At 41.0% G+C, this 27,960-nt stretch overlaps 1 protein-coding gene across 1 annotated transcript in view; it reads right to left on the minus strand.

Annotated features, from left to right (window-relative positions):
- Positions 1-333: 333 nt before the first annotated feature.
- The window catches only part of cdh24b (cadherin 24, type 2b), a 159,591-nt gene continuing 131,964 nt past the window's right edge, over positions 334-27,960 (minus strand). Inside the window, exons 8-15 of the mRNA XM_072364084.1 lie at positions 24,350-24,606; positions 23,497-23,633; positions 19,875-19,996; positions 14,202-14,319; positions 9,310-9,630; positions 6,049-6,256; positions 3,525-4,014; positions 334-2,400 (exon numbers count right to left, since the gene is read on the minus strand). Of these exons, the coding sequence (XP_072220185.1) occupies positions 1,396-2,400; positions 3,525-4,014; positions 6,049-6,256; positions 9,310-9,630; positions 14,202-14,319; positions 19,875-19,996; positions 23,497-23,633; positions 24,350-24,606 (2,658 nt within the window). The 3' untranslated portion in view covers positions 334-1,395. The remainder of the gene's footprint in view (positions 2,401-3,524; positions 4,015-6,048; positions 6,257-9,309; positions 9,631-14,201; positions 14,320-19,874; positions 19,997-23,496; positions 23,634-24,349; positions 24,607-27,960) is intronic.

The raw sequence follows: 27,960 nt of genomic DNA on the forward strand, positions 1-27,960 counted from the left end.
AGCTTATTTGCATCATGACCTTTAATGACAACAGAAAGCCTGTAGCGGGATTCGCTGTGGTGTTGTTCCCCCTACCATTCCATTAACCGATTTGCGGATGTTTGGGCAGTGTGAGTGTTCAAAGTGGGAACTGATTGCCTTTAAAAATAATCATGCATATTTGTCCTCAAGGTGCGTAAAGTGACAGTAGAGTGGAAGGGAGACTTCATCTATGAAAACATTTAAGCAAATTTTAAAAAAGAGGGATCATTACTTCAAAAAGTAGATGGAATACTTTTGAGTGTTTTGGCCTTTAGGATTAACTGTAGTACAATCAAAGCCTTATAGTGTTAATCAGTTCTTTTTCGTCGCTGTGTGTGTTTGTGTGTGAATCTCTGTAAACATATCAAGAGTAAACTACAAAAGGCTGGAGGGAGAGGAGTGGTGGAAGGGGAGGGATCGCATCCCTTAATCGTTTAAATTTTTCACAATGTCTGCTTTCCTTGTGGGCTGAATAGAGTGAGAATCTTTTGCAGGATTTAAATGTTCCATAATTTTAATTTGGAATGGAGTAGCAAGCTGAATAATTCACTTTTCTGCCGTTGCAGATAGAGAAAAACTTAACAGTTTTCTGTACAATCGCCTCACTTATAAGATAATTTCTGTCTCTATACATTCTTGTCATCCCATTGCCTTTATATCCGGATATAATTTTCTGCTGTGTGGTACCCTAGTTTCTTAACTTCCTTGTTCAAATTTTGCTCTCGCACATTGCCCTAAAACTAAAGTGGCAGTTTATGTAGCGCCAGTCTGTACTGTCATCTTTTAATTTTCTCTGGGTGTCATGATTTGTACCTGCCACTCTTCTCTGTTTTTGTTTCATTTCTCGCACATACGCTCTTGCAACCAAATGCATATACAGAACGCACCTGTGCTCACACGGCCATCCTCCCTCACACTCAAACGCACGCACGGACACGAAGTTCAGGCCTGCACACGCATCGAGTAACGTCTTCCTTCTTTTTTCCTGCTGTTTCTCATTCTAGACGTGCAAGCTGAATTAAATCAAGTCTGCAATGTTTAGGGTTGTTTTTCTTTGTCCAAAGCGTTTAACAAATTGTTGCTGCCCTGAGCCGAAGCAGCCTCTGCATTGTCTCAGTATCTGTGCTCAACCATATCAGCGTTTCAACACTTATTGCTTTAAATTACATCAATCACTCCCTCTCCTGCCCTCACATTCTCCATCCTCCCTAGGCTCATTTTTCTCTGTCTCTTTTTATTACTTTGCCTCTTCATCTTTCCCCCCTTTAACTTCTTTTCACATCATTCTAGCTCTAGTTGACTTTTCATCCTCCTCCTGTTCGCTCCCTTCCTCTCTACCTCCTTTGCCTCTATTTGTTTCACTTTTTTTCGACCTCAGTCTTTCCCCTCCTCTCCAGCCTGCTCCCCTCCCTCCTTTATCTCTTTCTTCTCAGGTTCTTCGTTCTTTTCCCTCTCCGTTTTAGCACCCTCTTCCACTTTTTCATTATCTTCCCTCTCTTTTTCCCTGTCTTTAAAGAGCTGGGCTAATTTCTGGAACTGGGGACCCCACTCCTCCAGGCCTGCGCCCCAATCCTCCTTCTCTCCTTCGCTCTCTAGTGAGCTGAGGGATCCGGCTCTGGACCCTGTCCCCTCCAGCCCGTACACCTGCACAGAGTCGTACGGGGGCTGCGAGGGGTCAAAAGTGATCTGGGCAAGGCGCAGTCGTAGGAACTCACCGACCCTCAGTGCCAAAGAGGGACCCCCTGGCCCCTGTGGCCCTCTTGCTGTTTCCATTCCTGGAGCCCAGCTGGGCCCATAGCCCATCACTCCAGCATATGCTCCCCGTGGCTGACCTGGGAAAGGTAAAAGCTGAGGGCTCATATCCCGTCTGCCCAAACCATACCCTCCCAGACCCACTCGATCACGCCAGTCTCCAATGAAGCCAGCTGCCTCTGGGTACACAGACGGCGTCCCCGTCAGTGATAATCCGTTCTCCATGTCTGACCTCGCCACCACAAAGTTGCTCCCCATCTCCAGTCCTCCTCTCCCCAGGCTGCCAGCATAGTCCCTTGGTCCAGCTATCTCCCCCTGCAGGACAGTGGCATAGTTGCGTCCATTATGAGGTTGCTGTTGTCCATCTGCACAGGACACCAACTTTCCATTTCCACCACTTCCGTTTGCCCCTTCCCCTCCCCGTCCTCCTCCTCCACTTGAGTCAGGCTCAGTCAGATTGGAGCTTGTGCGTTTTGGTGACAGGCCAGCCCGGGAGGCCCTGCGTCCCGCCATGGGGAGGGTAGCTGAGTCACACACCCAGCCTCCTGCGCCCTGACCCTGGCCAATCACGGAGCCAGATCGGGTCATGACGAGGTTGTGCTCCCTGGACAAGGTCTCCGAATGCACCTGGAGGGACCATAGGCGGGTGTTAGTGGCTTCAGCTCTGCACTGGGGTTGGGTTACAGTGTCACAAAATTAGATGAGACAATTTGCCAAAGCATGATGGAAATTTTAATAACAGGCTTAGTAAAGAAGCAGAAAGATGGGGGAGCATGATGACATAGAGCCCAAATGAAGAAAAAGCAGGAGATGACGATGATAAAAAATGATTTAGATAACACAGACAGACTCTGAGCAGAACTGAGTGGAAGAATAGTCGGGAGAAGGCATGGGCATTAATTGAACATTAAAATGAGCTAATTCTGCACTGTGAAAGGGAGATGAAGAGGGAAGTGAAAGAGAGATAGAATACGTGAAAATTAAATAAAGCAAGGACCAGAGAGCCTTGCTTTGACCTCATACATAAAAGAAAACAGACATGAAAATGAATAGTGTAAAACTGCTTTACACGGATAATAGAAAAAAAACACAAAGTGCAATCACTGCAATTATCTGGTGTATTGAGCTGAATGCCAATTCAATAATTCCTTTATATTTGCTGAATGACTTTCTTACCTATTATTTGCTTATCCACTTGAATAATTAAATCATTCATTAAACCTTAATTATATTTCCAATGCAGCCATCTATCATTAGTCAAGTAAATTATTCAATATTCATTCATGATTCAGAGCAACATCTACCTCTTGCTCTAACATCTGTCCTGGTATTTTCCTGTTTGGGTGTACAGAATGTGTTCATATGCTAGTTTCACACCAAACGCTCAAGTATGCATGAGTAGAACAATGGTGACTGGAAGACATCATTAGCTGAAGCACTGCAGTGCATCCTGCAGGACAGCTATCTTGGATGTCATGGACAACATTGCTATGTATACAATGACAATGTAAAGTTCATAACCTGGTATCCTCATTCATCTCTCCAAAGACCCGGGAGACTGGATCAAAAAGTAGAATTCCATTATAACTTATATTGTAAATGCTTAAAATGAACTTTTCTCTTTTATCTCTTACTGTCATACCACGCTGGATGCTAAAGATCAGAGTATTTGGGATCAAATCATATCAACTGAAAGACAACAGTAAGTCCTCACACTGTGCATTTTAAACAGGGCTAACTGTAATCCTTACCCAGTCCACATCTTGATTGAGGTTAGCTTTGTCCTCACTACTCCCCTCTGTACAGTTGCTGGCACTTCCCGTCCCTCCTCCTCTTTCCTGGCTGTCAGTCGTCCTCGGCGTTCCTCCGTCAGACGTGCTGACCCCACTTTGGGGCGCTGTCCCGTCACGGCTTCCTGTGCGACTTCCCGTGCGGCTTCCAGTACTAAGGTCTGTAGGAGCTATGTACACGGCCCCAGACTCCATCGGCCCGACCATGGCCCCCTGGTTCTGGATAACCAGGGAGTGATCTGGCTGGCCTCCAGGAAAGCGATATGCCAGCTCTGCCAAGCCTGGATCAAATGTTCCGCCTGGTGTGCGACGAAGAACCGGCAATGTGTGGCTGCTGTAGCAGACACGACCGTAAAGGGGTCCACCCTGTGCTGAGTAGTTGTTTTCCACCCCTGGATTCTGAGCCCAACTGTAGGTGCGAGCTTTGTCTTGAATATGCTGCGTGTAACGACTGAAAGACACAACACGCAATATTCATGTTACTCTGCGATGTTTCAACACTTCTGTGGCTTTTTCTTGGACACGATGCATTATGAGTGTCGGTATCTCTGATCTCAACAACTACTCTCTGATATTCAGACTTCTTTCTTTCACAAAAATCTTTGAATCCTTGGTTAAGTCACTTAGCACTTTAACACTTTAATCCACTAAAAAAATTATAGTCAGAGCTTTTGCATTTGGCACAGTCACAGTACAAATAGAGCTCTATTTTCAGTCTGGCCAGCCATAGAGGAGACATTGTCAAGCACATCCAGTGGATATCAAACCATGTAGTCTGTGACAGTGTTTGTCTTTCTAACCACAAGCATGTTTTTTAACATTTAAACCTAACCATGTAACTTTAACCCCTAAACCTAAACATTAGTGGGTGGGAGACTGCAAGTCCTATTTTCAAAATTTTTGTCAATAAATGTCAACTGTCAACATCGTTATGAAGAAAGAAATATGAGTATGATACAATTTATTTTTTAAGTCAAGCAATCCTACCATCAGAAACAAGATATGTTTGTCCTTGTATCTGGAAATAACACATTTCTTATAAATCAATGTTTCAGTGTTATTTCTTTTGCTGATGGCACAGTTGTATTTTCACACCTGCCTGGTCATCAGTCTGCCTTCAACACTTTACTATTAGCACTAAACTCCACCAAGAACACGTCATTCTTCACCTCTATGAGCAACTCTGTTGTATACTCATATAAATACACAAGAATTTGAACCAATAAACTTTCATCCAAGATTCTTATCAAACATCTGATTCTGAAATTAACAACCAAACAAGACTTCTTGTATAGAACCAAAGGGTGCCTTTCTTCCCCGACTGTAAAACATACTACGAATCTTTTTCTTTCTATTCTGTATCCTGTACAGCCTTGTGTAAGATGCTTCGTTACAAATAATAAATGTAATATTCATGACTGTTTTCTGTATCAAAGAGTTGGTTGAATTTTCTCATCGTCACAGTTTAAAAGCAATTTCATGTTATTCATTTCTAAGGCTTTCCTGCTGAAGCTTGTGTGTGATCCCATATTCAGTCTGGCATGTCTTGAAACTACAGTAATTAGTTAACCTTAGATGTTTCTTTTCATGCACAAATGTTGTATGATTTTTCAAACTGTTCTCAATAATGGATAATGTGTGTCACAGCTTGTCGTACTTTGTTAAAAAAAAGAAAACCCGATGAACTAATCAAAGAGGCATTCTGTTGATATGCTTTTGACCTGTAATCATGTGAAAGGTGGACACACTTCTGTATACTGACATTTAAAAGGGGGAAAAAGTGCTGTAATGTACCAAGATATTCTTAATTATTTTTGTAATACTTTTTTCAAATCTTAACCCAATGCAAGAAACACAGTGTGAAGCTTTACCGTTACCGTGCAGTTTTACAGTCAACTTCTTGGTGACAGCGCATCAACAACGAGGCATAGAAAGTTCCACAAAGGTAGGCTTATTGCAGGGGTATTGCACTGGATTGCATTAGATGTAGCAGGTTTTTCATGCTGTTCTGTCCACCTCCATGAATTGTGAGAAGCAATCTTCCATAAACTAGAGGCAGCCTTTGTACTTGTTTATGGCCTCTTCATACAGTTTGCGAGAATTCTGGAGCTAATTATTAGTCCAAAGGCAATAACAACGTTTCACAGAAACATCAAAGTGGCTGCAAACAGCTCTCTGATGTAGCAGGACATAAATGAGCTTTAACGAAATGAACACAACAAAGTGGTCTCCTGGGACTGCCAAGCTTGATAGCCTTCTGTTTAAGCATTTTGATCGGTGACTGATGTTGGCCTGGGAGTTGTGGCTCGATCTGTTACTTAAATGGATCAGTTAGGAGCTGACCGGTGATGAAAGCTTTTATTCCAAGGGGGATATTTTTCCTCCTGTCTTCATTCCAACATGTAAGGGTTTGATGTAATGAAACATGTACCAGCACATGTAGAGAAACTCCTACACACTCCTACACACCCATCTGCCAACTTACATGTTCCTGCTGTCTAGCGTGCGATATCCACGTGAGCGCGAACTGTGTGGAGCACTCTGGAGCGCAGCGATGTCAAAGGCAGCTGTGTCAGCCTCACCTCCGCCTTCATCGTCATAGGTTATGATGTTCTCACGCACGTCGTCCTCCTCCAGCGGCGACAGGGAGTCGCGCTTCTGACGGCGCAGAGACAGCGACAGGGCACTCACCGCTGCCGAGGGGATGGCAACAGGAATAAAGGATATTGAGGTATAGGAGGGAAATTGGAAAAAGAATGATGAACAATGGAGAAGGGGAGAAGTCACAAGGGAAATAAAGGAGAGGAAGGTAGAGGAAAGAATGAGGGATGCATGCAGACAAAGAGGTGGAACACAAAGACAAAACGAACACAGAAGAGGCCTCAGGTTAGCGGGCTGGTATATCATATCAGCAGGCTGCATGACTCCATTCTGTAATTGACTTTGAGCTCCAGCTGGGAAAATGGATGACTTATTCTCTCATGATGTCATGACTCTTTTATTCTATATTCTCAAAGTAGAGAGCTTCATTTGACCCTGGGCTGTGGTAATGAGAAAAACTGTCAAAGCTCACTGACACCTATTCAACAAGGGTACCTGTAATAAAAATCCTCCCATGAAAAAATCCTCCCAGAAACATAAAATATTACTTGCTGTAGTTGTGCACTAATTTACAAGAACTTTTAATGAACCAAGTAGCTTAGGAAATGTTAATTATTTATATATATTAATATAATCATATATTATAAAACCTGGGCGATAAATTCAAAGCAAAACCGACATAACGTGTCTGACTCCACAGAAGGTGCTATATAGGAGTGGAATTTATTACCACTTTGTTGACCTAATGTCCAGTTATTTTACCAAATAAAAGTTCAAAACATAAGATCCTTTCCTATCTCCCATTCCAAAACCTGAATCCTTTTAACAAATTTCTTAGACCCGTAGATTGCTTCTTTTCTTTTTTTTTTTGCTGCAGATGCATCTGTCAATCAGTATGTGCCAGCATGGCACAAACAGTTTAGAATATTAACATTTACCAACCAAGACACAAAAAAGAGAGATTTTCTGACACGCTCACAAATCCCTTTCATATTATCTCAACACCACCTCATTAAAAAAAATTAGATGCACCACAGCAGTGCACGTGACATGGAGACTGCTTCCTTAGCTGCATTGTAAAGGCTGTATGTAGCTTTGGGAAAAAGGAACATTCTCTTTCAATCCTAAGTTTTTCATCTCGGGACCTAACTACGATCATCTCCTTCTTACCCGTCTTACAGTGAGGTAAATACAACCTCAGATCAACAACAACACGACATATTTCACTGTATATCAATCTATTAAACTAAAACTATGTCAAAAAGCAGAAACTGTGCGGAAAAAAAGAAGCTAAGTACAACTTTAACTGCTTCTATAGTAATTAAAAGAGAAAGTAGCAGCCAGACGCTGGTGCTGCAAATTAAACGCATCAGAAACACAAGTGTGAGCACCTCTATAAAAACAGAAGTAGTCAGGTGAAAGACATCAGCAATGATCTTAGAGAAGCAATTGTTGCTGTCCGTCCATCTGGGAAGGTTTACAAGATCATTTCAAAACTGTTTGGATTCCAGACCTCAACCTGATTGCTGTGGTGGGACCTTAAAGAGAGCTGAAACAACGCCTGTGAGCCTCAAAGAACGGAAGCATGGTCGTAAAAAAGAGTGGGCCAAATTCACAAAAATATGAGAGACTGATAACATGATACACAAAACAATTCACTTCAAGTTATAGCTGCTAAACGTGGTTCTACAAACTGCTGAAACGTGGGGCATACGTAGTTATTTACAAACTGCTTCTGAATTTCAGCTTAATCTTTATTAGATGAATAATGACACAATGGAATGGGTATGGTATTGTTGTCCATTAGAGGTGGTATTTACCTCATTTCAAGACCTGTAAGGGCCAGATGATTTTTTTATCATGTTGTGACATGTAAAATGATCCTTTGATTCTGATCTAACACAGATAAAATGGAGACGTTTACTCTATTTCCAAACCTTGTCAGATCAGCTGTGTTTCTTGGTTTCATTTGCTCTGCTATGATTCCACATTAGAAAATTATTATATCATTTCATGTGCGTTTGTGTTGTGTTTCCTTGTGGGTGCATGGTAGGTGGTTAAGCTGCTGTAGTAAAATAATCTACTGTATTGTTGGAGGTTTCATTATTTGATTTCCATGGAAATAATCCAATGATCCCTGAAAGCAGTGAGAAAACTCTAACTATCATAACAATTTGTAGGATCATATTAATGTCAAGATGTGCATGATTTCTCACTTAATGGAGCCTACATCTATGAAGCACAAGCGGTTACCAAATGTTTTATGTGAGCTGTGCCCCTTTTAAACAACCAGATGGGGTCCTGATTGGGGCTGTTTTCTGTGGAAGGTCTGGTTATGTTGTTCCTTAGCGCAGCTGCACACTCGCCACAGAGCTGTGTGTATTTCCTGGTATGGTTCATACTCTTGTCACTTAGCGCACTAAATTCTTAACTCCATCATGTGCGATCACCTTCACGCCATATCCTTCTTCTCTCTTGCTTTAACTGGTCTCTTCCAGAATGATAACGCCTAAATCAACAAGGCATGAGTGGTGATCCAACAGACTGAATAAAAATGACGATGATGCTGGCCGTGAGCCAGAGCCTTTTCAGCTCACCTCAACATTATGCAACTGAGCGTTAGGGTTCCTGCAAACACGACAGTGACTTTTTATTATGCTGCCATCAAAAATCCGAGGCACCAGATAATTACTCGGAAATGTTACTTTAGCTGTGATTAGAGCTGACCTTGCCCGAGGTAATAACTGGGCTAAAACTGAGAGGAAAAGTAAACCCAGCAATTGAGCAGCTGTGACTAAGAGAAAATATTTCTGCTGCTGCTTTCATTATTTTCATATGCAGATTAATCATCCAGGCGTGTAGTGGAGAGTAAACAGCCCTAAACACTATTTACTCAAGTTTTTATTTGTAGATTAGCATTAAACTCCTTTGCGGGCAGTAAATTCTAATGATATAGCTTCACTGTATAGATAGTAATAAGTTCTGCAGTAAAAAAACAAAAAAAAAAACATGGAGAATATATAAATAAGGGCCTTTAAAGTGAACTGCTGTTGCTATCATTTCATTTTCAGATTTTTATATCATCAGATATTTATATGACATCATATTATATTTCTACTTTATTTCTACGTAACAAAGTACTTGCCAAGTAGTGTAGCGACACAAGCCAGGATAGCCAGCAGGGCGGCTGTGCTGAGCCCAGGGGACGGCAACGTGGACTGCTGAGGGAGACACACTGCCTCTCTTTCCCAGTCCCACTCTCCCTCCGTCTGTTTGTCCTTCTCTTTCTCCCCGGCCCGTGCCCCTCCTCTCAGGCAGGGACAGACAGACACGGTGACTGTCCCCGTGCTGGTGAGGCCCGACGTCCCGTCTCTTAGGACGAGCGGCACGTAGAGCGTCAGGGTGGAGGATGAGGAGCGGGACAGTGGCTGGAGCTGGGACAGCAGCACCAGGCTGGCTGTGGGGCCTGAGGGAAGACAGTCACAGAGGATACAACTTATTATTAACCAGCTGTTAACTGCATGGTGCAGTTTTAAATGTTTTTATTTGTACTGAATCTTAGCAGACTATTTTAAAATGATACCCCAAAAAATTTTATTTTGCCAGTTTTCAATCAGTTGGTGATTGATTAACACCACAAAGAACAATGACACTAAACAGAGCTAATAGGATGACTCCTCCATGTCCCGCTGGAGCCACACTTAATAATTTATGGCTCCCAATTTGCTAAAAAATTTAAACTTATTTAAACTTTAAAGTTTGATATAAACCCCACATGTAAAGCTTCCTCTGACTTTGGAGCAAAAGAATAGCAGAATATCTTTGGGGAAGATCTTTTTACACTTTGTATAAATTAAATGCTGAAGGTAACAAAAATAATGCCACTGACAAGAGGCCTGAATGTATTTCATCAGCATGAGTGGCACTGCAAAGGTGTACCAACATGACAAAAGTGATTATCCAGAAATTCCTCTGCGATCCAAACCGCAGATCAAATCATTATCCTCTCTAACAAAGCAAATAATGTAGCATGTTTTTGTGACAAGCCGTCCATATGGGAACAGAACGTGATCTTATTGTTCTTCTGTTCCACTGTTGGCTGACACATCAAAGAGGCCTTTGATACCACATGTCAGTGAGCTTATCCTCCTGTTCCGTGATCCAATAGTGTGTTCCAATCAAGGGATGACAAGGGATTCAAGAAAATATCTATCCAGCTTTGACATTACACATGAATCCTATGAAAGCCCAGATGTCCTAGTTATCAGCTAGTACTTAAACGCAGCATGCATTAAAGGATCTGTGCAGAGCTGAGATTGCAAAAAAAAGCCTCAAAACGTCCAATCTTATGCAATTTCTGTACATATATTTCATTATCAGGAGATAAATGTAAAAGAATTTAGTAAATATCTTGAGACATTTCTATGCACAGAAAGCTTATTGAAAGACAAAGGATCACATCTGTGAAGGTGAAGATGAAAACAGGATCATTGTAGATCATTGTATATTATTCCATTCTGGTCATGTTGTGGCCTTTAGAAAGACTGTTTGATATTGGTCTAAACTGCTTGGTAATTATGTGTAGACTTGGACATTTATCTGTAAGTATGAGACTGTTTTCTCTCAGTACCAAATAAAGCATGTGTGCAGTCGAAAGTGCAGTTTTTAATATTTCATGAATCGAGCAACTTACTTAAACCTAAACAAATCAATACTTTGTTCAAATCAATTACTTGTTTATTCAAAGTACAAAAATCTTTAGCTACCCCTCAATTCTTCATATATTTCAAGGAAACCTGGAAATTGGTGAAGCAATTTATTGAAATACGCAAACATAAATGGAAATACCGTATATAAGGCAAAAACAGAGTTAATGTAGTTCTAATGAGCGTGAAAGTCTATATTTAGTATGGACACCTTTATTCTTCATCACAGTCTAAACCCTGTTAAACAAGCTTATCATTAGTCATTTCTTTAAGTAGTCTTCAGGAATAGGATTCATCCCTCCATAAGACCTGCTGCCACTGATTTTCAGTCCACTTCTTATGTCATTTGGCATAGTTCAGCCTTTTCTCCCTGTTTCCCTTCCTTAAGAATGGCTTCTTGACAGCCACCCTTCCATGGAGACCATTTCTAATGAGGCTTCAGCGAGCAGTAGATAGATCAAGTGAAGGTCCAGATGCATCTCTTGGGTCCTGTGTCAGGTCTTTGGTAGATTTTTTCCTCTTTTGTAAGGACATCACTTACAGATACTGTTCATCTGCTGTAGATATTTTTTTAAGTCCTGACACTTCTTCTTTTGAGCTCCACTTGTACAGTTTCCTCATTTTTATTAAGGTCACACTGCACAACATGCTGAGATATTTCAAGTTATATTGTAGCTGCAACTACATTAACTGGAAGGAATGATGTGTCTTTGAGACAGACTGCTTATAACAAAGTGAAAATACCATCGCTCCTCAGTTCATTCCGCAGTTTTTGTGCTGCACACATCTTTTAGCTAACTGTTACACAGTCTGCCAAATGTGTAACTGGGAACATTCATATCAGTCTTATGTGCAAAAGATACATCACTTTTCTTATTTAAAATTAGTTCCACGAACATTTCTAGATATGTCTTCTATATATCTGACATATATATTTATGAGAAAATTGCACACGCAATTTTTAGCTGTGAACTTTTTGCTTCTATGCATATTTTCTAAATAATATAAACATGAAAGCTTGGTCTCACAGCCTTGAATAAAATGAGCCAAAAATTTTATTCAACAGTCATTATAATGAGTCAAAATTCAAATGAATGTAACTCTCTCTAAAATATTGTTGGCAATCATTCATGTGTGATCACCTGATGATCAAATAGTTTCAAATTGTCATTATGGTTGTAAAAACCTCAGAGAGAAGAAAAGGAGCAAGTTTCCTGCAGAAGACTTGAGATAAATTAAATGTGAAGCTTCAAGGATCCATTTATCTTCCCAAGACACTATATTTCATATCTGCAACCTGTTAAGACTGAACACCACTGTGTAAGATTCACAAGCTGAGCTGTTAAGATTGGACCAAGAAATACCTAAAAAGAAACCTTTTATACAATGAGAGTGACCGAACGATAGGAATCTGTGGCTCCAACTCTAACTGACTGGGCACCAATTCAAGTCAAGCACCAGGAGGGAGAAGGGGTTCTGCTATGGGTTGCTATCCCTGAGGATGAGCAATTTAGGGCTTTTAAGGTTAAAGATGAAGTGAAAGTACCACTCCCAAACCCACAGCCAGTTTCTGGAAGACATTTTCTTTAAACGGCGGGGCCGCCTCAACTCAGGAAGCAAAGTTGTCATCCTTCAGTAGAAAAGTTGCTTGCTCCATCTCCAACAGTTTCCAAATTTTGGAAAAAGTTAAAAATGACACCAAATGCTATTACATTTTGTGGTGTTTTTTTAATGTCATGCTGCTTACCACAAGAATACATAAAAAAATAGCTGGGAAATGGGAGTTTTTGTGATATAGTTGCCTTGTAATTCTGCAAACACTTAGTAATTTCCCAGGGGAAACTTTTTCTTTATTGCACATTCAAGTTTGAGGTTTGATAGCATTTTCCGACTGGGAGCATTGTATATGTTTAACATTGTTCTTGATAATTGTGCACTCAGTAACTGAATTCAAGTGTGTGACGAAGAGTGCACAAATCAATGGTTACACTGGTGGTGAAGTGTTTTGATTTGTATGTGTGGTCTCTATAAAATGAAAGGAAAATAAAAATGAAACATACTTCATTCATCCCAATGGGAAATTCTAATGTTTTTATTAAATCATCATAAGCTGTCATTGTGTATAGTATTGCTGCTAGCAGGAATGACCTCCTGTGAAGTATGTGGAACATACTATTTGTAAAGCATTTTTTTCAAATTCATGCTATTCCAAATAAAGGAATGTGTTTGAATGTGTCTTACTCTCAAACACTTTGGTATACAGAGGAGTTCATGTACAACTCAATGACTGCAGGGTGTCCAGGTCCTGTGGCTGCAAAAGAAGCCCAAATCATCAGCCGTCCTCCACCGTGCTTGACAGTTGGTATGAGGTGTTTGAGCTGATAAGCTCTTTGGTTTTCTCCAAACGTGCTGCTGTGCATTATGAGCAAACATCTCCACTTAATGTAACAACTTCTTCTCTGTTAACACACACCTGAAAGCTCCCGACCAGCAAACTAACAAAAGTTAGTTCATCAATCAATGAAGATATGAACGTAATAAATTAATCAAATGCATTTGATTAGCAGTACCTAGCTGCTACTTACCCTTTTAATTCCCAAGGTGTAGCAGCAATAAAGGTGGACTTTCACACATTGTCTGTGCATTGTGGCTAAGTTTTGGTCAAATCACTATTAATGTGTTGTTTTTCATCTGAGGATGTATTTTTTGCAAATTCTAAGAGCTGGTAACCCCCAAAATACTTTTTTTTAAATCATGTGCTGATATGTAAAGTCTTACAAGTAAGAAGAGGTTGTGTGTTTTCTGTTATGTCTAAAATCTAATGCTGTAAAACTCAGTAAACAGTAATAGTGAAATTATGATTCACAAAGGAACTACAGAGTAAAAGAACAACTCAGTGCTAAATCAAATTCAGGTGAAGGGAATTACATGAAGCTGCTCTGATTTCTTAGAAAGGTTTTTGTGGAAACAGTGATGGCAGTGGGAAGGGAAAGATGGATGCAGAGGATATGTGAAGGCAAACAAGAGGAATGAACAAAAGAGAGAAGGATAACAAAGCAAAACAATAGGGCCACCAGAGTTGGGAGATGGATGGAAGAAGAGAGAGGCAGAGACAGGAAATGAGAAGGGGGAGTCAGAACGGCAGAGGGTTTGAGAGGAAGGTAAAAGAACAGAGAATAGCAGAAAAGACAGGGATGACAAGAGAGGAAGGCGGGGAAGAAATATGTGGATTAAGACTCCTAAAAGGTGGGGGGGGAGCATGTGTCTGAGAGAACCAGAAAAACAAGCAAATTAATAGAAAAAGCCAAAGAGGAACAGACTGAGAGCCTACCTCCACTGTCTCTGACACTGAAGTTGAGGGCAGCGCGGGATTCTGGAGGGATGCTGAAGTACACGGTGCTGTCGTTCCCTCCCTCATCTCTATCAATCGCCCGCAACACCTGCACCACCTGAAACACCGTGAGAGAGAGAAGAAGAGACTGCGTGAGGGGAGGGGATGAATGTGCATGTGTGTGTAAAGGGGACACATGAGGAGGAAAGAGAAAAGAAAATGAAAGGAAGGGAAAAGACACTTACACAGAGAGTGCTTTTAGCGACAAGCCATTAGCCGACGTCGGCAGGATTCAAAACAAGCCAATTAGTATAAAGACACAAGTGAACTGTGTCTGATACTCACACCAAATAAATAACTGTGTCTGACGTGAATAGACTTTCACAAATACAGTGAAGTGTGGCTTTCAATTTAGTAATAGCATCTTCAGTGGCAATGATAAGAAAATTAATCTAAAAGGAATCTCCCGCAGCCACATGCTGATGGGTAATTTAATTTTAATGAAAAACTCTGGTTGTCATTATGCAAGATGTTCTTTCAGGAATGCTTTCGAGTACAAGCGACGAGTCTGAATGCAGCGATGAAGGGTGCCGCATGCTCTGTGAGTCAGTCAGCGTCTCCAGTCCTTCAGAAGATTTACCATGTTCAGTCACATCGTGGGATCATATCCTGGGTGTGAATATTCAACCGCGTTTTTGCCAAATGACTTGTCAAACAGCGCCGTGAATGCACAACTTCAACACAGAGGAAGACATCATAATCTTTCCTTCATGAATTGTCTCCCGCTCGCTCAAATGACAATACGCACAGACACACAAACATGAACATCACAGGCGAAAACAAATCGACTTTGTCGTTGCAGAATCACAGATTTAGTGGCGAAACAACAAAGACTCAAGCAGAGCAAAAACAACAGATGGGCCAAGTCACCAAATTATAGTGATGGAGCCAGCATGGAATACTGAAGATGGAGGAGAGGGGAAATAAAGACAGCGAAAGAAAAGACTGGCTTCCAGGGAGAAGCTGAGGAGCAAAGAGATGATTTTTATAATTGAGATGGGAACAAGTAAGCAAACCGTGATGCAGAAAAATAGACAAGACAAATACAGCATGAAGGAAGGAGACAGTCTGAGTGGAGGCTCGAGTTTAATTACAATAAGAATAGCTGTCGCATTCTGATAACAGGCCATGTAGGATTCAACTACCTCCACAGTGAATGTGCCTGCAGTAAAGATACAGCTTTGTTCAATTGTGCCGTACATGCTCCCATACTAGAATATTCATTGTTTTGTATCAACACTTCCATGTTTGAATGAAAACTTTTCGGAAGTACTTTGCTTCTTTGAAGAAGACTTGCTGTTTGAAAGGTAACGGATTCATCTTTAGCTTCTTTCCGACAACATACGGTAATGATGTCTTTACAGATTTGTGTTGCGGTTCTACGATTTGTTGTACATGATCACAGAGCACAACATTTGTGTACTTCGTCTGACATGTGAGGAGTTTTCATCCAAATATATCTTGATTTTTTTTTCTCTGTTTTGTTTATGTCAGTACCAACACACTAAGGGGCCACATATATTGGTGCAAACTGCTGCTAAAGAGGTGCAATGGAACACTAGCACCCAAAAGATGTCGACACAGTGATCATGGCCTTGTTGCATATGTATTCATGGAACTGTACCTTTCAGAGTGCAAAATTTAAAATAGGTAAAACATATAAAAAATATCACAAATGAAAAATATTAGCTCATCTTGAGTTTGTTGTCAATTTGTCATCTTGTTATCAGTTCTCAGTTTAAAAGTCTACATCTCTGATGGTACAGAGAGGCATTTGTGCCTGTGAAACTGGCAATTTGAACATCTGGAAAGATCCAAAATGGCAGGAGGTGTTCTCCAGGCGTTGACAACTATCAGCAGCATTCTATTCACATGCAGAATGTAGAGTAGGGTATAGACTAAGTTGGCTGTGAGGTGACTCCAAAATATTCTCCTTAATCGTTTTTGCAACGTGTTTCATGGCTTGAGTGTCAAAGATTTTCAGCTTAACGGGTCAGGAGGCTCATGCTTATATGGCCAGTTGTGTTTGTATAATAATCAAGCTGCACTTGTGCGCTGCTCTTAGCACGCTGCTTTGGTCGTTATTGAAATGAGTCGGTTGCCAGTATGTTTATACTGCAGATCAGTACAATGTTAGATCCTCAGCGACACTCCCATTAACATTGTTTCTGATTTGCAACCCTTACACTAATGGTACGCACAAGATATTCCAATGAACACAGCATGTTCCAACATGCTTCTATTCACAATACAACAAGCTGTGCTGTTTACCGTGTTTAAAACCTCGACCTTAGAAATTTGTTTACATATGCTAATTACCACTAAACCATCAAGTAAAGCTCAGATGATTGCAGGTATTTGGTCAGAAAATACACTATAAATTAAAATTTAAAAAATGTACCCAGTGGCCGTGTCTTTAACTGCCCCAACAGTCAAGCCACTTCTTTCACAATAGTGTGTGGGATTAGAAAAATTCCCACTTCATCACCTCTGACAAAAATTGACATGAACAGAGTGAAAGCTTAGCCCTGTCACACCAGAAAACATGTAATAGGGGCTTTTGACCACAAATGCAGAAATGTCACAACCCAGCGTTATGAACTGTGAGATGGCAATGTGCTCTCAGACAGCTGTTTTGCGTAGGGCAGCATCAGTATCAAAGTGTGTAACCCATAACAGTGATTACTTTTTTAACCTTAACCATGGATTTTTAATTCCGAATCTGAAGCAGAAAGTGAAAACAACTGTTGAAAATGTTGTGCAGTGGGAGTATTGAGCTGGCTTTCTCTAGCTCAAGTCTCTAGCTCTAAAGTCAATCAATGCCTTATGACTCATTCCTCCTTATGAAACATTTTTGGCAGAGTTAACAGTGTCAGGCTTTGCCAAGGTCACATAGTAAGCACCGACATCATCATGTATTGAGTTATACCGAAACGTTTAACCTTTTAGTAAAAGGGCTACATTTTGCATTGTGGACCAAAGCAGGTATTTCATCTTTTCATGAGATCATGTTGGAAAGCTTCACATACAACAATCTGTAGGAACTTTATAGTATAATGATGTAACTATAAGAAGTTGTCCAGAAACTTGTGACGTTTCGGTACCAATGGGGTGTCTACGCACACAATGCCAGAGCTCTAGGATTCAATCATCCACACTATGTGCGATCCCACAGAAAATATACACCTCGTATTTCTATCAACCCTGCTGTCCTCGCTGGCTTGCACTTTACCCACACTATTCTCCCATGCTACAAGTCTGTTTCCCTGTTTCCAAGTGTGTTACTGCAGTGACTGAGTGCTGGGATTGAGTCCAACCAGAAGGCTGCTGACCTATGCTCAATAAAGTGCCACCAGCGCCTCGTATGTAGACACACAAAGAGTGCTGGAGCTGCTGCCTCTGCTGGGAGGACATGACTTAAGTTCTTTTCACACTTCTTGATAAATTGCAATCTTCAGTACTGCTGACAACCCCTGAAAGTACCTGAAATGAGAAGTGAGCAGTGCTAGAGGGTAGCTCTGTGAAGTTGCCTCTAAGGTGCGAGCAAAGGTAGAACAACCTATGACATGTCAAAATATGTTTTATGGTCCTGGAGTAGAAAAGTACAAATAAACACTACTAATATACGCCGGGACCATCTCATTTCAGTCAAACAAAAGCTTTTTTCAGTATAAGTACAGTAGGGAACTCTTCACACCATATTGAGTTCCCATATCTTGATATGTTTACAGTCTTAAAATAGTGTTTTTTGTAATGTACTAACTGAGTAACTGGTTAAAGCATCTTTGGAAACAATGACAGTCGAAAGTCTTTTTGGTTAATTGCGGCAGAATACATTCAATCTCAGCCTGGTTTGAAGTGGATCATAAGTGCGATAACATTTTCAGGTTTCTCAGAAGATGACCTCCGTTAACATTTGTGTTTTACATGTTTTACATTTTACGTTGTCTTTTGGAAAAGATTTGACAACGATTCTCACTGTATATTACATTTCTGCATGCCAGAGAATGATGCTCCCATCACCATGTTTGATTGATTGATTGATGATTAACAAGGTGAAGCTGGGTGCCTGATTTCAATTTTCTTCCTTTTTTCAGATTAGTGGAATTTTTCCTCTTACGGTCTGCCAGTTCTTTAACTGCCTTTTGGCAAGCTACCAGGTGTCTGTCATAAGTGCTTCAGTGAGGAATGGTTTCTGCCTTACCACTGTGCCTTAAAGGTCCGATTGGTGACTTACTGCACTGATAGTTGTCTTGTCTCAACAGCAAAACAATTCACAACCTCATGTTATTTACAGTCTGGAGTGTGTATGTGGACATTTTTTCTAGGAAGCACAAAGAGAAGGCTGTTGAACAGAGAAATTCCATTTGGACAAAGAGTGTGGATTATGAAATAGCATTACATCATCTGCAAATGGGAATGATGACATTAGCACATTGAAAGTTATGTTGCCGGAGGTTGTTAAGAATAATATGAGAGCTGGCTATCTAAAAAGACAGCCCCAATGTAAGATCTTTTGGCATATATAACTGAAAGCAACATGATCTGTTTGCACTGTTATGCTGCGTGTAGTTTTTACCAAGCATGCTGTCATGTATTATGGTCAAACTTCTCCACTGTTGTGTCTTGTCTGTCCAAGCCTTGTGGTTTGTTCAGATGCAACTCTGCATATCTAAGCTGTGCTGCCATGTGGTTTTAAAGAGAAGAGGCTTTCTTATGCAACCCTTCCAAACAAGCCATACTTGTTCAGTGTTTTTCTAACTGTACCGTCATTAACTTTTAACGTTCAACATCGTCTGACCTTGGAGTGAACTTGCTGGGACGTCCACTCCTGGAAAGATCGGCAAATGTTTTAGAATGTTTTCCACTTGTGGAAAATCTTTCTCACAGTGCACCTATTTGGAAATGACTTTATAACCCTTCCCAGATTGGGAAAATAATTGCTTTTCCAAGATAACTGCTGATGTCTTTCCTCCTCGGAACACCAAAACTACGATTTTACAGAGGTGCTCACACTTGTCGATGATAAATCGATCATTTGCAATTGCATTTGATCAGCAGCACCATGTCTTTACTTACCCTCTTCATTTATATGGAGACAGAAAGGTTGTCCACACATTGCTTCTCCTTTGGGTTTTGTTACATAAACTGCAATGTGAAGCTGTTCATATGAAGTAATTTTTTACCCATTTTAGGTTTTTTTTTGTACATCCCAATATATAAAAACCTACTAAAATTGAATTGAATTAAAAGACATGTACTTTCTGTTTTCCATGACTGTCACGTTGAAATAGACTTCCCTCCTCTTCTCTGAAATATTGAAATGGATAAATAAATAATTGCATCTGTGAATGTAGGCTTTGGAGGGGCAATTGGATATAAAATGTTTACATATTTATATTCCCCTTTTTTGTGTTTTTTTCATGCCTTTTTCTAATGCTTGTTTGATGTTGTCATTACTCTTTTAAGATGAGTCTGATTCATAATCATATGTGAAAAACTTTCCCCTGGCAGTGCGCTTAGTTTTCAAATGCAAAGCCTTTCATTTCTGGAGCAGACATTTTCATGCCCACATAGGCATCCACCTCAAAGCTCATTTAAATCCACACTGACCTGTCCGGTGGAAGATGAGTCACACATGGCCGTGGTGTACTGTCTGTCCAGCTCAGGCGCGTTGTCATTCAGGTCTAATGTCTCTATTGAAACCAGGACTCTGGACACCTGGCTGGGATTGTCTGGAAGGGCCAGAGAGCAGAATATTAAAATGTGGCCAAGGAAAACAGACCCACACACACATGCATACACCTGTTACATGAAAAATGAGATGAATTAAATTTTATGTACACCACACATATGGGCGCAAGTTTGCACGCCATTAATTTCATTCAGTTGTCCTCACAGGCACAAGCAAGCATTTGAGCTTTTGTCCAAAAACTTCAACGACTGTCTGATGACGTTAGCCAGCACACATTTGGATAAATAAACAGTGTGTACCACTGGTTTAATTTGACTTGTGTAACAGCTCACAGGATCACAGCGGGAGTAAAAAGGATGCTTTTATAGCAGTGAAATTTCCCAACATCAAAGGGTTCCATACTCCGCCAAAACATCTCACAGTGTCAAGTGTGCGTTTGTGTGCTCTTTTAAGAAAGATCGAGATCAGGCAGAACAATGTGCAGAGAGCAGTCGGTCCACAATGGTGCAGTTTAAATGGATTGGCATAGGCTCTGCCACATCACATTCACTTGGCTGTACACACACTTGAACAAGAAGTTCTCACAGCCACGCTTGAAATGCTTGAGTCTCCTGAACATTCGCCCATTTTACATTTTTAGGCTGCTGTGACACAATCCAGGCTCAGCCAGACAAGCAAGTGACACATTGTGCCACACTTTCTATACACACACATTTACATACTCATTAACATACACTCCCACACCATGTTCTCAAACATAAAGCACGAACACAGAGTCATGGATGACAAGCATTGGCTGAAAAGCTGAAAATGAGTTCTTGCTGTAATGCCACCGGGTGAGTGGGGCCTGCCCGTGGCCATGGAAGGGCTCCCACTGTGTTTATGTCAACACAACCTCCAACAGTCTGTTTATTAGATAGAGCTCATTATTCAAGACAAGCCCTTGCTGTGCTGAAGCCTCAGTCCTACCAACACTCTGCTGCCACAAGGAGCCCCGAGTAGATTTTAAGTAAAGATTAACTTTGTCCAGAACAAGACTTGGCGACAAAACAACTTTTCTTTCCTTCCACACAGCGGGTGGAATTCTGCAACAATACTTTTCACTTTTACAAAAATAAAAAGCAATTGGATCACTTTGTTGAGAGCCTTAATTACTTGTCACCTGCCAACAATGTTGTTGGAGTTTGGCCAGCATTTAATTGCAATCTGGTGTTAATTTTAATGCATACCCCACACGCAACAGAAAAATATCTCGTTCATCAGTGGTTCCAGTACTTGTAGAGCATGGGTGATTTCTGAGCCAGCATCTGGCACGAGCAGATTGTCAGAACCTTAGAAAAGCAGTGACTAATAAAATGATTCATATGACTGTTTTCTGATTTGCCACCAGCATGGTTAAGGTTTGGATCTCAGCAGGACCCAAAAGTGGTGAAGATGGTTTGGGTTAAGAGAAGAAGCTATCATTATTGGTAGCAAATAAGAGGTAAATAGCTTCAAATGAGGTGATAATCCTTGGGTCTTTGCTTCTGAGAGTCGTAGTGCTTACAGTCATATTTCACATTAATAATTTGAAAAGCAAACAAAGTCAGGTAAGCTGAAACAGAAACATTGACAATTCAAAAGGGCAGGCATGGCCTTTCTTGCCAGGTAATAATTATCTTGATATAGCATTAGTGGTATTTAGTCATTTTCAACCTGCCAGACTTCCAATGTGGTTAAAATATGTAACTAAGCAACATCCCCTGAAAACAGTTCACACCACATGCACTACAGTATTTACTCCTTTTAAGTATTGTTTACTAAAAAAATAAAATAAGATAACATGACAGGGCCCAGTTGTGTTCAATAAATGCTGCATTTTCTTAAATGCATGACTGAGGTTCAACTGAAAGCCTGTTCTCTCAGGGCTCTTCTACTCCAAATCCACATCAAGAACCAGTTGGAAGAAATGGCAAAAGTGCTGTTGACACGTTACTGACGGAACATATGATCCATCTTGGTCTCATGTCACACAAAGGCCGGTGGTTTCGAGCGCAGTGCTGAGCCGCCCCACTCCTTCTTCCTAATCTAAACATTGTGGATTCATAATTAAAAGACTTGAGAATGATGAATGCTCCGATGTTGAGATGCTCATAAGAGACATATTTCCCTTGTGCCACTTGTCAGGTAGATACTTTACAGCTGCAGTGAGAGGTTTGAAAAAATGACTTACATAACTGGGAGGTTGTCTATTTATGGTATTTGTCAAGGGAAACCAGGAGACTGCCAAGATTAAGAAAAAAATAAATGAGTAATAACCTTAATAAAGCATTGTCGTTTGCTCACTGAAGAAGGCTGTGTGCAGTTTAAGGATGTGGGCAGTTAGAACTTTGTTGTGGGCATATCATTGCTAATGCTTGTCTTGTTGGTTGTGGAAGAAGACAGAAAGAAGCAGATGTGAAAAATAAGGAGAAATCACAAATCAGGGGAAATCGTGGACTCTCTAGGTACACCAAATAGCCAATCAGAGTAATCTCTGTTAAAGCCAAACCATATTGCTGAATCAAAGAAGAAATATCACTATCATTATCTTACATGCCAGGGACTAAAGAATTGTATTGTTTTACTGTTATCTAATCAATACTTACAAAACAATCATGCGGTTTTTGACATTTTATTTCACAGAGGGACGTTTCCGTCCTACGACATTGCAGTTTAATTCATTCACTCAGTCTGTTTTGTGGTTGCATGTGGTATGAAAAAAAAAACAAGACAAAAACAGGAGGATTTCTTCACAGTTCAGATGGGAATTTAATATTATGTGGTGCAGGAAGAGTTGAGTGTACCATAACAGCTTGTTAACCTAGAAGTCTGTTTGCTCTATCCTTTATCAAACTTCCTGGCACACAGAGAAAAAACAGAAGGAGGAGTTTTTTTCACAGCTATCGAAGGCTACAGGGATTCTCATAGAACTGAATAGATTTCTGGTTGAGCTGTATATGAATTCACAGGGATGTCGACACTGTATCCCCATTTAACTGAGAACATAGAAATTCCCTTAAAAGTGGAATTCCCTACTCTAGCTCAACATTTGGTTGAATTACTTCACACGTATGACTGAAAGCTCCACAATATCTCCTTGTTTTTTCCTGACTAATATCTAAATGCCTGGGTGTTAACTTGGTATCCCTACCACTCCCCTTTGCTATTACAGTGTCAGGAAAGTCTCGATTTGTTGCTTTAATGCAGGGATTTCAGTCGTGTTCCAATGAGAAAGGCTCTATTGCGGCAGATAACTGACGCAATATAGATCAATTGATTGTCAGGCAAGCTGTAACAAATCGTTTCAGCTGCCAAACAGCATTCCCCTCATGGCTTGATGACTTGAAAGCTAAGCTGCTTAGTGAGCTGCACGGCACACTGGATACTGAGCTTTTCAGGCTCCACAACATGCAGTTAACACTCTCTTAAACCTCCTAATCATAAGTGGCTGCAGGTGTCAGAGGTGGTTTCACCGGAAACTGCTCTAATGATGCCTCAATGTTAGGTGGTACATCTGACCTCTCTGAGTGGCGATGACTGTGATGTTGTGCCAGTGCTCCCGCTCCCGGTCCAGCTCCACAGCCGTGGTGATGAGGCCTGTGTCTGGGGTGATACGGAACAGAGCCTCCGGGTCTGACTGGGGATCTATGGAGAATCTGAAGGAAAGAAAGCAGGGTGAGAAGGGAAATATACTCTTGTTGATAGAAGAAAGGCGAGTGAAGTTAGGAGAGGTCAGAGAGAAGTGCTGAAGTGAAGCAGAAGGAAGGAAGGAAGCAAGCAGAGATGGCAGTGGGGTGTGGAGTTAAATAAGTAGAAAGGGCAAGTGTGTGAAGGAGTGATAAGGAAGTCTGCATTCAAATGGCCAAAGAATTAATATAGAGATTATCACAGCAGATAGGAGCTCTTTTGAAGTGCAACCGATTATCTAAATATCTCTGTGAATATACCAACTATCATTCCTCCCCATACACTCACTTTTGGGGCTTATTCTTTTAATGGGGACACGGTTTTCTTTGGTTGTTACAGACAAATCAATCTCCTCCCTCCTTGAATTTTTAAGCCAAAATTGACTGCAAACACAAGTGAAAGCTTGGAACCTGCAAGTGCCTGTAGTTACTGTCTGGCTCAATGCAACACACTGCAGATATTTAGTTGGCTTTGTCCTGGTAGCTCTTTTTCTTTTTTTCTTTGCTGAAGTTTCAATATTAACCAAAAAAAGAGAATAACTAATTAGTCTGTACAACACAATTCTCAAATCAGAGCACAATAAGGGACGCAGTGAGGTGAACCACTTGATTAATTTCAGATCTTAATGCGCTAAATGTGTCAAAATGCTGAGTGTTTGCAAGAGGAGACGTGCATCATACTTTACCTGATGTTATTTGTGAGACCAGTATCTGGATCTATGGCACTGACCCGGCCCACCGTGCAGGCTGGCGGGCAGTTCTCAGAAACATCCATGTGGTATCGGGACCTGGAGAATCTTGGCGGCTCATCAGCATCCAAGACAGCTACTCGTATTGAAGCCCGGTCCTTAAAGGGTCCTCGACGAAGAAAGCGAGGGTCTACAATGGGGTTGAGTACCTCCACAGAGAAGGAGTAGGAGCTCCGACTCTCGTAGTCCACTCCCTGGGGATGACAGAGGAGAAGGTTCATCATAATTCATTACGTTGTAAGGCTTAACGTTGAAGTATTTGGTTTTGACTTCTACATACTGTGAAATGAGCACTGGTGCCGCTTTTTAATAGCAAAGAAATGATGCAAATGTCACTGTTTCAAACATCAGATCCAGGAGTGTGTGTTTGTGCTCTCATTTGCTCTCATTCTCACACTAAAATTCCTGCAGATGACTGCTAAATTACATATCAAAAGCAGCGAGGTGGCTCCAACTGAATTATTCCAACAGATCAGAGCAAAAGAATGGTCACATCCAAAATCAGCTCAGAATAATTCGGAGTGCATAATATCATGGTTACCCTTCACATGGTGACGTCTGAAGTGTTACTTTGAAGGTTGTTGTGGGTGGATGGATGCTTAGATGGTGGGTTTTGTGTGAAGTGGAAAAGGCAGTCAATGAGGTGTTGATGTTACAGCATTGCCAATGAGATTCCTGAGCCTCACAAAGTTGAAAGGATTCTTCAGAACTCCGACATTGAAGCAACTACATGTTTGGGCGTCATTTTGACACTGCTTGGAGTTGGTGTTTGGATTTTCTTGACGTGCTAAAACTAGAGCATAAATAGCTGTCGATTTTTCTGCCAGAGAGATGAATGTTACTGGTACATTTGTTGGAGATTAGTTCTTGATTTACACACAGCATGGAAAGATGTAAGGATGCACCAATCTTTTTAGCTTTAGCCTTCTTTGGTACGACGGTGTCGGCAAAAAAACCCAAGGGTGTTTGCTGCTGTGTACCACGCAGGTAGTACGTTCTGATGAAATGTTGCAAAAACGTTGGTGGGAGTAGGTTCAGTTTCTGCTGTGGCGTGTTGCTGTGACGTCCGCAGATACTTTCCAAACACTTGTCAGTTTCCTCTGATGAAAGTGAAAACAAAACCATCCTCCCATTTTTCATAAAAACACTTTCCTTGTGTAGAACACCGTCTCCATCACCATGGAGATTCTACTATCACCATGGAGACTCGTATCTGGCCACAAGGAGCATTAAAAATTCTTTTGTATCCTTGCATCTACACAGGTGTAGGAGATTTCATTTGGGATAGGGGCTCAAGCCCCAGCGATTGTTTGTTACTGAGAAGTTATGAAAGCTGTTTGTCTGCGGTCTCTGTGTGATTGCGCGCCGCTCTCCCGCCAGCACGGCGGCTCTGAAGCGTAGAGATAGTCTCTGATTTGGTTCTTCTTGATGATTGTTAGCGAGGACGCCGGCACACACGAGTAATCGCAAACATCTACTGTCTCACACTGAAACACACCTGCTGTTGATTAAATTTTTAGAAAAGCAACATGTTTATTGGGTCTGGTTCAGAATATCTGTTTGAGGTAAGAGTTGGTTGTGTGGGGGCTTCTGTGTGCAACCACAAGTGCTTCTTTGGAACCTGTGAGTGTATGTGGTCTAAAAGTAAATATGCAAATGCATCATCTTGTTGTAATTGGCACAGAGAACCGTGTTGGAAAGAGAATAAATGGGCTTTCTGGCTATGCAGACTTTTTGCTTTCATGAAAAAGAAAAAAATCTTCAGAGGGTCCCACCAGCAGAGAGAATGTTAATATCCTCTCCTTTGGTTATGATTTTGCCTTTTCTGTTCCTTCTTCTCTTTTATTCCTTCACTCTGAGCTGTAAATGTGCAAAAACTGCTTTAAAAAAAAAGAATCAGCAGTTTCAGAAAGAGACTGATTGGAAATTATGCAGAGAAAAAGGAAAACCGAAAGACATCAGACCGCAGCCAATTTGGTGAAAATCCCTGTGGAAAAAAAAAAAAATAAACAAACAAGAAGAATAGCCACAGATATCGTGACAAAGTGTGTGTGTAGAAGGGGGGTTAGGTGGGGGGAAAATGTGCACTAACCGGGTCCCCATTACTGGGACAGAGAGAGACAATCTGTCTGAGGAGGAGAGGTGTCACATACACTGTGAGCACACACTCATCACCCTCCCACCCTCCCTCCGTCCAGCACTCCATCACTCCACACCCCCGCCTTCAACATCTCACACACTCCATCACCTGCTCCCCAAAACACCTTCTCCAACCATTCCCTTTTCCCCCAAGTGTATGCATGCGACAGGTTGCCAGCGCCGACGAAACACACATTCTCACAAGTCCTCCTTCCTCCTACGCCCTCAAAGGAAGCACTTATCAGACAGTGACCCCACACTTCTTCTGTTTTACTACAATTTTGTTTGTTTTTTTGACACACAGGCACTTCCTCCAGCTCTTGTAGAACTTTCACCACCCACACACACATGAAAGAGCAACTTACAACCATACAAGTCGATCTCTGAGGCGGTGATGTATCTGTTAACAGTTTAAAGTGGTTACAGTGACTCCATTTCCCCTCAAATCTCCAGCTTCACTTGGGGCTAAGTGTGTGATTAAGGGCAGTTTAAACTTTTACAGAAGTAGTAAAGACGGTACATGTTGAAAGATCAAAGGTTTGGATTTTCTTCATGGACAAGGAACCTCTAGTTCCTGATTCTTGACGTGGAAACAGACGGATCAAGCATTTCTAGTTGGTTGAGTACTCTCAGCATTTTATTTCAGCTGGTTTGTCCCTCAGTCCCTCACACAAAACTCAAATTTTTGCAATTCATAGCCGGTTCAACCAGCAGACAGGAGACATAGAGTGCAGTGGTGGAGAGCTAATGCAGTGAGAGAGTGGTGATCGTGACAACAAAACAGTGAATGTGAAAAACACCATAATCTTTCAATCATTTCAATCATTTCACATGTCTTGAGTTTTGAAGCACAGATAGTCATTTCTACACCAATACGTTCTACACCAACTTGTCAATGGCCTTTCATGTCAGTTTCTTGAATACAGGAACCTCTTTACCGTCACTTTCTGACACACATCTGCTAAAGCTTAATGTGTCCATTTATATTCAGTAAGTGACACATTGGCTGAGCTGTAAATGCCCCCAAACATTGTAATTTTACAGTTCTCTTTTCTCAAAAGTGTCAGGGTATTGGATGGGTAGACGGGTCTCGTAACAACTTCCGAGCATCGGAATATCGTCAAACATAGGCATCATTGCTACAGGTGTTTTTCACTTAACTTTTCTTAATTTGTCTTCATTTTGAATTCCCTCTTTCTACTACTGTGCTACTATGTTACACATAAAAAGAACTTGGTTTACTTTAGACATTACAAAAAGTAATTGTTTAAAGATAGAAATAGATCATTGTTACACTACATCATGAAATATGTTGGGTTGTGGAAGCTTTACATTGTACCAACTTGGGAAATGTGCGCATGTCCAAAAATTGACACTATACATTCAAAAGTATCAATATGTGACAAGTT

Source organism: Leuresthes tenuis, unplaced genomic scaffold (assembly GCF_036924035.1).
Source record: "Leuresthes tenuis unplaced genomic scaffold, fLeuTen1.0.hap1 SCAF_14, whole genome shotgun sequence".
NCBI lineage: Eukaryota > Metazoa > Chordata > Actinopteri > Atheriniformes > Atherinopsidae > Leuresthes > Leuresthes tenuis.